At 40.9% G+C, this 10708-nt stretch overlaps 1 protein-coding gene across 1 annotated transcript in view; it reads left to right on the top strand.

Moving 5' to 3' along the window:
* Positions 1–504: 504 nt before the first annotated feature.
* CPNE4 (copine 4) overlaps positions 505–10708 on the top strand; it is a 323229-nt gene continuing 313025 nt past the window's right edge. Inside the window, exon 1 of the mRNA XM_081801971.1 lies at positions 505–898. Coding sequence (XP_081658097.1) covers positions 719–898 — 180 coding nt within the window. The 5' untranslated portion in view covers positions 505–718. The remainder of the gene's footprint in view (positions 899–10708) is intronic.

The raw sequence follows: 10708 nt of genomic DNA, 5'->3' as shown, positions 1-10708 counted from the left end.
GGACCCCGGGATCATGACCTGAGCTGAAGGCAGACGCTTAACCCACTGAGCCACCCAGGTGCCCCTCCTTCCCCCCTTTTGATGCTGAATTCTGATGTGTCAGATAAGAGGGAGGAAAGCTGAGGATGGACTTCCACACTTGGGGCAGAAAATCAGATTCTGGGCCTCCTTCCTGGAGCTGGCTGGCTGTTGGCATCTTGAGAAGGTGGGCCAGCGTTAAGAAAGGGAAGTTGGGACGGTGTCTTCGGGTAGGACAACATTCTTCTCTGTGCCATCACATAAAAGGAAGAGGAGAACTGGATTTTTAGGGAGTCTTAGAAATGTGGAATGTGATTAAATCGATTAGCCAACAAATCTATAAGATTTCACACAAGCCAATGCACTTAATATAGAGCTGGATTACAGTTTGCACGATTTCATCAATTTTATTTCACAAACTAGAAATTTTACTATGGAAATGTATGCAAATCGTATAGAAAAATAGCCTTTTTAACCAAGCGCACCAGCACCTGTTGGGATTTCTCGTTGTTTCTTTGGTTTTGTTTGTTCGTTTTGCTGGCACTGTGCCACTGGGGTGGAAAGTGAAATAATAAATACATTCAGGGCTTGAAATTGTTTGTTGAACAGTATCCTGAAAGGTGATTGGAAGGCTTTCTCCTTTGACAAATAGCATGGTGATTGCTGTGTCCTTTTTCCCTCTCTTTCTTGCCTAAACAGAATGAAGAAGATGAGCAACATCTATGAGTCAGCTGCCAATACGTTGGGAATCTTTAACAGCCCCTGCCTGACCAAAGTTGAGCTGCGTGTGGCATGCAAAGGCATTTCTGACAGAGATGCTCTTTCCAAACCAGACCCCTGTGTCGTCCTCAAGATGCAGTCCCACGGGCAGTGGTTTGAGGTAGGCGTTTCCAAGGAAGTGGACAGAAGCATGGCTGGGGGATCTGTTCAAAAATGTGTTTGCATTTCCTGTCTTCGGGTGGTTTCTTTTGATGAGATGGGAAATTCTTGAAATGAATATGATCACATTTCTGCTTGTATAGTGATGTTCTGATGTGGCGGTTTTAATGCCCTGGATATTTTGACATTTACCCTTAATCTGTGTGCTCACTGTGGATTTAGGGACCCTGGGGAAGAGCAGGGAGGATTGCCTTTCAGAGGCCACATCACACAACATTTATTTTGGGGAGTAAGAACTTAATATTAGCTGCATTCTACTGGGGGCTCATCAAGGGTCAGACACCGTTCTAACTACTTTATGTAAAATAACTAAGTTGGTCCTCACAACCATCCTCTGAGGAGCAGAGGCACACGAGGAAACACAGAAAGGTTAAGGATTTGGCCAAGATCATTCAGCTTGTGAATGGAAAATCTAACATTTACACCCACGCTGTTGGGCTCCAGAGCCTGAACTCTGTATTGCTATTTTATACTTAGGGTGGGCACCAGCGTGTGTGGTCTTGGTGGTTTGTGTGGCAATATTGCAGCTTGAATTTTGCAGTTGGCTTTTGTTCATTGATTTAAAAGTCAAAACAGGTTGGATGAGGACTGTTTTTTTATGTTTTGTTTTGTTTCATTTTTTGTTTTTGTTTGCTTTAGGTACCTGGTCTGAGTAAGCAATGTTTTAAAGCCCTGTTCTGAGGTGAATGGTGGGATAGGGAGGAGCAGGGGGTGAGGCAGAGGGAGAAGTAATTATCATCTCAAAGGGCACCAGGTACTCCATGGAATTTGGAGAAGGGATTTGAAGCCATGCTGAGCAGCACAATAGTAGACAGCTATTTGCTTTGGGTCCCTTACAGCAAGCTCCTCAAGTCTTCAATACTTCTCCCACCTGTTTGCAAATAGCTGAAAGATGCTCTTCTAGGGGGTAAAATTTTCCATTCCACGGAAGAAAGAAGGCTCCAAAGGCCCGAGAGGCAGCATGTTTGGTGGGTGAGCTGATGAATTTCAGGTGGAGGCAACTTGCATGGGGGAATGCAGGACAGATGAGCAATTTGGGGGTCTTTAACCTCAGACTTATCCAAGGCTTATATTGTAAACATGAAATAGCGTTCACGGGTATCTTAATGTGTAATATCTTTTTTTTCCTTCTAAATAGTTTCATTGACTTTGTTGGTGGGTTTTATTGTTTTTTATTTTTTATTTAACAGAATGAAATGGCAGCCTGTATTAGAAAAAAATCACTCCTTGAAAGTTAGAGGAAAGAAATTAGAAAGAATTCATCTCCTAATGCCCCCTTTACCTAAGTCAACTATTGTATATATGTCTTTTCCTCTGGCGTTCATATTCTTATATGATTCTTATAGTACATATAAAATTTTCTTTCCTCATCTTATTACTAATAGTATGTTTTTCTGTATTGATGTAATATTCACAATTATAATTTTAAAGTGCATAATATCCCAACACATGAATTTATTTAATAATTTTCCTTTTTTTTCACTTCGAAGTCGCTTCCAAGAATACCCTATTTTAAACTGCAGTGAACATCTTTGTGCATAAGAGTTTGAATGAGTTCCTAGGAGACATTGTCAAAGTAGAAGAACAGGTACAAAGGATAGGAAACTTTGGGGGCTTTTGGTACATATTGCCATGTTGCTTTTCTAGAGTGTTCTATTAAGTGTTACTCAAAGTATGGTTTGCACACAGCTACCAGCTCACAAACTCTTTGTTACTGGTGCGCAGATAAGAAACTTGTGTCCCAGTGTAAATTGATTCACTGCTTCCTTCATTTAAAAAGTCTTACTCTTTAAAAACAATAATGTCAGTTAAACTTCCAGCATACGTAGCGATAGGCTGATTTATAACCTGGCACTTTGAGAAACACTTCTGTAATATACTTTACACTCTTTTAACAATATACGTTCAGGATACAGTTAGAAAAACAGAGCCCATACCAGATAACTAATAAAGGATTTAATTCAGGGAATTAGTAATAAAGGAGTTGGAAATGCTGAGAACTAAATAGGGGCAGTGTGGGAACCCATGCATTGACAGGAGCCTGTCCCTTTGCTTAGGGTGTGGTAGTAGAGTGCTGAGGCCGGCTTGTATAGGCTTGTGAAAGCTGACTCTTGGTATTCTGGAACTTTGCCAGCAGTTTTGGTGTGGGTATTCACACCACAGACATTGGCAAACATTTTAAATCAGGGTTCACCTTCCACCCAGAGCCAACCGTTACACATGAATCAGCAGACCACTGGGCAAGAGGGGCCAAAGAAGGAGATGGTAGTACCATAACCAAGCAGCCATCTAGCACAAGCTGGATCCATGGAAGGGGGCGCCTATCTGGTAGGAGCAAAAGATAGAGGAGATGCAAATGGTGCTGGAAATGCTGCCTGAAAGGGAGAGGAGGATACCCCAGCATCTGCCTGCCTGTCGCTCTCATGTATCCCATTAGTGCATTCCATTGATCAAATCTTGATGGAAGCCCGTTTACAAGGTTTGCATGGAAAGGGTATAGAATGCACTTGAGAACAAAGAGGTAAATGACCAGCACATAAACCTTTGACAACTCACAGTAACTTGAATAATCATTCTCCGTCTCAGCAAGTAATGCGTATTTGTTTACTGCTAACACCTACTTTTCAGTACAAATTCAGCAAGTGGTCTTATGCTAGGAGTTAGAAGCACACCTGTGTGACAAGTTAAAAACATCTGACAGTCTATTTAAACCATGTGGCTAATACTATCTATGTTCAGTGAAGGCTAGCAAACATGGACAGTGCACTGGGATAACATTTATTGATGCGTGCATTTTCCTGTGTCTACCCCTCACAACGTGTCTGGATTTACAGAGAAATTTCTATGTACACAGTTACAGAGTTGAGAGAAAGCCTTGCAGAAGAGAATTCATGTTGGCTCTGCCTGTGTCTTTTTATGGGGAAATCTGGTAATTGCCTAAGTGAAGGGGGGGAAGAAAAAAAGGCTAAGCTAATTTGCATGACAAAGAGATGGTTGGTGGGGGTGAGAGAGAAAAGCAGGGTGAGCTTATTTTTCAGAGGGAATTTTGAAGTTTGGCAGAACAGACTCTCTCTAGATCAGCACTGTCCAATGGAACACCCTGTGATGATAGAAATGTTCTCCATCTGTGCTGTCTAGTGAGGTAGTCCCTAGCCACATGTGGCTACCGAGCACCTGAAAGGTAGATGGTGTAACTAAGGAACTAAAATTTTAAATTATTCAATTTCAATTAATTGAAGGGTAAATGTAAATAGCCAGTGTGGTTCCAGAGTCTCTGGTGTGCTAGAGAATTTGGCTGGGCTAAGAAGAAGAGGAAAGGGAGTTTGTAAAAATGTTATGGTAGGCTCTTAATTTTACAACTTTAAATGGTTTTTGGGGAGATGTAACTAGAGATTGACATTTCTTTTTTATTACTTGTGATTGCTGGCCTGTGCTTTTGTAATGGACTTGCAGTGGGGAAAGGGCCCCATTTTGCCCTGGTTTACAGCTCAGGTTACTACTGCAATAGTTAGAACTGCCTTTAGATGACCTTCCCGTATGGAGGGGCGCTGTTGGCTTTTTAAATTGGCTGTAGCCTGTTAGCACTGGAAGAGAACACTGGCCTCTAAAGTGATCATGAAACTGTAAACCTGATTTTTAGACTCAAAAAGACCTACAGTCTGACATTCTGTACTGTTAATAGTATTAAGGGTCAATGAGGATAAACCTATGTCTTTGAAATATTGGATATCAGTTGGTCTGAAATACACAAGAGAGTGTTGCTCTTTGCAAACCAGCAGAGTTTGGATGACTATCTGAGGAGTGAGAAGAGGGAGAGGATACTTTTGTTTTCTCCCGGAATATGGAAGTGAAACTTTCAGTATTTCTTTAGTGGCCATGATTTTAACTGTCACAAAGGAAGGAAAAGAATACTTGTAGATTGGGGGGTGCCTGGGTGGCTCAGTTAAGCATCTGCCTTTGGCTCAGGTCATGATTCCAGGGTCCTGGGATCGAGCCCCGAATCGGGCTCCCTGCTCAGTGGGAACCCTGCTTCTCCCTCTCCCACTCCCCCTGCTTGTGTTCCCTCTCTCTCTGTCAAATGAATAAATAAATAAAATCTTAAAAAAAAAGAATACTTGTAGGTTGGAAATGCATTCGAAACTGAGAGTTTTAGACTTAACATTTAATTTCCTTAATTTGGAATCATACCCCTTTAAAAAAATCCTCCCTGCATGATGGCAATTGTATATGGTGCAGTAGAGTGTAATGGTATATAGACCACATTTTCATTTTCCAATGAAGAGTGGAAATAATTTCCTCCTACCTTCTGGTGAGTCCTGATGTGTTCACTAACTTTTGGAACTAAACATCATAGCCAAGTGGGAAAAATTAACACTTCTCAGGGATTCAAAAGACAAGGGCCCTTGTGAACTAAAGACTTTTATTCAGTTTCCTGGAGTGTATGTTCAATCCCCTGGGCACACTGGGTGTCCTCCATGAAGCAGAGCTAAGCCCACAATGCCATGGCCCTTTACAGAAATCCTACAAATGGCATTTACTTGTCTTCATGGGAAAAAGTCAAATTATTCCCACACTGTAAGGATGTTGCTCCAGTCACCTTTAATTCCATTTTCACATTTAATTTTAATACACAGTTATTGAGTTCCTCCATAGGAAGCTCTAAGTAATTCTGAAAACTAATTACCTTTGGATCAATTCCATATGAAAGCATCTTATATGAATCATGTGCTTTGGTAGATTGTTGGTAATAACAGTAATTGGTAGTAATAATTAGTGTGGTTCTATCTAAGAGTTATCAGTGGACTCCGATGTAAGGTTATTATTACTTATAATAATATATCCATATATTTATATTCACAAAGGCCATCTACCTATATTATTTCATTCGCTTCTTATAATAGTTTCATGAAAAGGTGTTAGAGACATTGAAATTAACTCCAGCATCTATTGGGTATCATGAAAGAACATGGTTTGTACCTCAAAGACCTCAGAGTCTCCTGGAAGAACTCATTGGGTCTTAGGTTCAAATGGTCGTATGACCTTGAGGAAAAAGGCTCAAAACAATGTAGGGACTTAAATTAACTCTTCCTTTCCCTGAACATGTGGTGGGTAGATGCTTTATGGCATCTCAGCCTATCTATAACCAATGTTGTGGGTGGACTCACACTGTGGTTCTTATTATGATTGCAAGATGTCTTTCAACAATAACCATCAGGGAACTTTGAAAAAATAAAGGTTTATTACTTACAGGAACTGGAAATTAGATAGCACACCTGGGGCCATACAGCGAGGTCTTGGGTAGAATGAAAGAGAGGGAATGTGCACACAGGCCAGGGGTTCTGTTTTTATTGGAGTTGAGGGTGGGGACCTAGGATTTGGCAGGCTCACTCATTATTGATGAATTTAAAATGTAGGAACGGGAATTTAAAGTGCAGGAAGGGAAAAACAAGGGACCCAAATGGTCAGTTTTCAAAATCAATCAAGATTCCTGAAACAAAAGTCATCAGTACGGGGAGGTGGCCTGGATCTTTATGAAGTCCTGTGGCTGGCTATGTGTTTATTTGTGATAGTCCTCTTTGAAGTGGATGCCTCTTTGAAAGCCTCAACAAGAGGCCCCTGGGTGGCTCAGTTGGTTAAGCGTCTGCCTTCTACTGAGGTCATGATCCCAGGGTCCCAGGATGGAGCCCCGTGTCTGGCTCCCTGCTCAGCTCCCCCTGCTTGTGCTTTCTCTCTCTGTCAAATAAATAAATAAAATCTTAAAAAAAAAAAAAAAAAAAAAGGTTTTGAAAGCCTCAACAATGGAAGCTTAAATCAGGCACCTGCTTTACCAAAAAACAAAAACAAAACAAAACAACCATCAGGGCTTATATTACAGCAGACCATCTCAAGGGTGCATAGGCTACCATTATGTGGGGTGGGGATAAAAATAAATTGCTCTTTCATCTCGCCTTATTTTCATCCTCTCTCCCCACTCCCAGCCCACCCAGGTGTAGGGTGTGGTTGCCATATGATCTGACATCCCTGTTAATTGCATACAAGGGGAAATATGAGTCCGTGGTGGTGAGCTTGCCAACTCCCAAATAAATAGGATGTGAACTTTTTCAGCAATTCGCTTTTGGCTAATGGGCTCATGGACGAGTTCTGTGGAACAAGTCTCTTTCATGTTTGGGACAGGAGTGAGCCATCACCCTTTTGTGTGTGAGCCCAAAATAGTAGTTTTATCTGAAGATGAAGCCCAAAATAGTAGTTTTATCTGTAACCTGTAACAGAGATAATCAATTTTCCATTGCTCCAGAGTGCTAGAATTTTATAAAAATGGGTCAAATATGAACATTTGGGTGATGACAAAATCAAGTAGCCATCTATATATGTTGATACCAGCTAGGAAATCCATCATTTTACATATATTCTTTCTAATCCTCACAACTATCCTACAAGGGAGACTCTACTAACCAGGTAAGGAAACTGAGGCTGAGCAGAATTAATGAATCACCCCAGGTCACAAAGCTAGTAAGTAGTAAAGCTGGAATCTGGTTGAATCAATATATTTTCTTTACCATACCAGAGGTTGCAAGCTTGAAGCTGGAGGCCTCGGTCTAGTCCTACACATATTTTGTTTGGCCTTCATGGTGTTCAGGCAAGTTTGTATTGTTTGACAAAACCTAAAGATCAGGATATTTTTTCCTAAAACTCCAGATTTCTGGTTTCTGTGAGTAACCAGAAAACCTGGCAACATGGAACCTTTAGTCCTCATGTAGCAGTGAGCTGGATGTGGGTAGCAGCTGCCCATCTCCAGAATATGGGTTTGTCGTCGTGCTTCCTGCTGGCCTGCCTGCCCTCTTCACTTACCCTACTAGCATGGCCCATGTGGGTATTTGAGTTTCGACTATACTCCTGCACCTGCCCCGGCTGGGTCTCTGAAACATAGTTAACCTCTCAATTGTGGACACAGATAAGAGCTGAGAAATGAAAAATTAAGTCAATTATAGCATTCCCTCTGGATATCACAAACAACCTCCTTTTTCGAGAGATTTTCTGTTCACACTTTGCTGACTTGCAGCGTTTCGGTAGCTAACACCTAGCATGAAAAATGATAAAAAACAACAGTTTTCTTCAGTTGTTCACAAAGTTTTCACTGTGGTTTTGCATCAAACTCCCATTTGGGAAAACTTTGATGCAGCTTACTACCTCCCCCTTAACATGTCCTTAATAAGAATAATTTCTTTCCTTTAAAAAGGTGATATTAGAAATCTTACTCGAAGCACTGAATAGAAAACAAAATGAAACAGTAGAACCAAAAAAATATTTCCTCTGATGTGACCTGCTACCCGCGGTCACATCCTTTTGACCAGAGACTGCAGTTGAGTAAAGGGAAAGAAGGAAACTGCATTTCATAAAATGCCAAGTGGCTTTCTTATCAATGATGTTCAAAATTGTCAATGTCATGGCGTCTGAGAGCGGAATTGCACAAGATGGGAAATTGGGGGCTGCAAATGAGGAAAAAACAATTTGAACTGAAATCTTATGTTGACTATTAATTCTCTTATGTGCCTTGGAGATGATTTATCAGCTGGAAGAATAATGTCTGGCCTCCTGAAGAGAGGAAAGTGCCATGACATGGGCTTCATTGCCTCCTTAGCTTGAAGAGCCGGTGAGCCACACTCTGGACATTCAGACGGAGCACTGGTCGCCATGGCTTTTTATAAGGTAACTTGAGTCTCATGAGAGTATTTGGAAGATGATGTTGCAGTTCAAGGAAAGAGCTTGAGGAGGCATTTATGATTTAGAGCCCTCTGCCTCTACCTTAAACCACCTTCAGCATCTCCAAGGAGATATTTTCAACACGGTTCCTGGGTTCCTATTTTAATGTTTAACTAGACTCACTGCTGATAATCATCTCCTTAAGAAAATCATATTTCCTTTGTAATTTCAATCCGTTTACTCTTTTTTATTAACTGTAATGGCGGTTTATTAATGACGATACCCTAAAATATGTTGGGAATAGTTATATGCTGTATCAGGTAATCCCCTAAGTACTTTATATATGTCATCATATGTAATTACCAAAACAACCTTATCATTTGGGCCCCATGTATATTTTATAGAGAGACACAGAAGAATTAAGTAATTTGCTCACAGGGCACGCAAGTGTAAGTTGAGGAGTCATAACAAATTGAACCCAGACGGTCTGACTCCAGAAACTATGCTGCCACTAATCCTTCATTGCCCTCCTCTGAGAATAATGAGTGCCATTCTCCAAGTGTATGCCGTATGCCATGCCTTTACATGCATATTCATATAATCCTCACGACAGTATTAGGAGATGGAGGCTGTGCTTACCCATTTTACAGGTAAGGAAACTGACACATAGGAAAGTACACGTCCAAGGTCATGAGAAGAGGAAGAAGTGGCGATAGGATTGGAACCCAGGTCTTTGTGTCTCCAGTACCCATGCCCTGACTCTGTGCCTCTCTCATCCTGGCCTCTGTGGAAGTAGAGTAGCCCCATATACTACGACTAGTCATTTAAAGTGAACATGTTTGAGGTGCCTGGGTGGCTTAGTCGGTTGAGTGCCTGACTCTTGATTAAGGCTCAGGTCATGGTCTCAGGGTCCAGAGATCGAGCCCTGTGTCAGACTCCTTGCTCAGCCTGGAGTCTGCTTGAGATTCTCTCTCTCCCTCTTCCTGGGCCCCTCCCCCCACTCATGTGCACTCTAAAAAATAAATAATACATAAATAAATAAAATAAAATCTTTAAAAAATAAAATGAACATATTTTCCTCTCCTCAGAGAATCCAAAAATTCATTTAAAACTGTTTGCATTTATCCTTTTTAAACAGAAATTAAGTTTGTTTTGGTAAATACTTGAAACATCCTCCTCATCCCCCAATTAATATGGTTTCAGCCTAACTTCCTAAAGGTTTCCAATGGTGCATGGCATAGAGGTCCTGAGCTCAGGCTATTGAGCCAGACTATCTAGATTGAAGTCTTAGCCCAGCCATCGTTAGCTGTGCCAATGGGCAAATTACCCAAACCTTTTTGTGCCTCAGTTGCCTCACCTATAAAATGGGTATCCTAGTGGTACTTACGTACCATTATGAGGATTAGATGATTCAATGCTTGTAGTATACTTATAATAGTACCTGATACAATAGAGTTAGTGCTCAATAAGTGCTATAATTATGGAACATTAGTCATTTTTCGAGAACTATATTCTAAATAAAGACGTGCTGTTTGGTCCTCAAGTTTTCTGAGGACTGATGCAATTAAAATAGCCCTGTGACTAGAGGCAGAACAGGAGAGACATATCTGGAGGTCACTGGAAAAGTAAATTCTGGGACACTAAAGTTGTGACCATTTTATTGATTTTGCATCCCTAGTATCTACCACAACGCCTGACAAAATAGATGCCTGTCATTCAGTAAGTAGAGGGATTTCATTTCCATGGTCCATTTCCCCATGTTCACCTCCAAAGACCCTTGGATGTTTGAGGAGCATCCTGTTCTTGTTCAGGAGAATAAGAACCCAGCTTGTTAGAAATCCCCTACACCATTAGGCTTATTCTTTTTACAGGGAGATCGGATTTTTGGTGCCTGAGGAAAGAAGTTTGATTTAAAGGGATTTTCTTTTTTTTCTTTTTTTTTTTATTCTTATGTTAATCCCCATACATTACATCATTAGTTTTAGATGAAGTGTTCCATGATTCATTGTTTGTGCATAACACCCAGTGCTCCATGCAGAATGTGCCCTCC

This window comes from Leptonychotes weddellii, chromosome 1 (assembly GCF_054177405.1).
Source record: "Leptonychotes weddellii isolate Sample4059 chromosome 1, ASM5417740v2, whole genome shotgun sequence".
Classification (NCBI taxonomy): Eukaryota; Metazoa; Chordata; class Mammalia; order Carnivora; family Phocidae; genus Leptonychotes; species Leptonychotes weddellii.
Note: the sequence above shows the minus strand (reverse complement) of the source record. Positions and strands in the feature narration are given on the sequence as shown.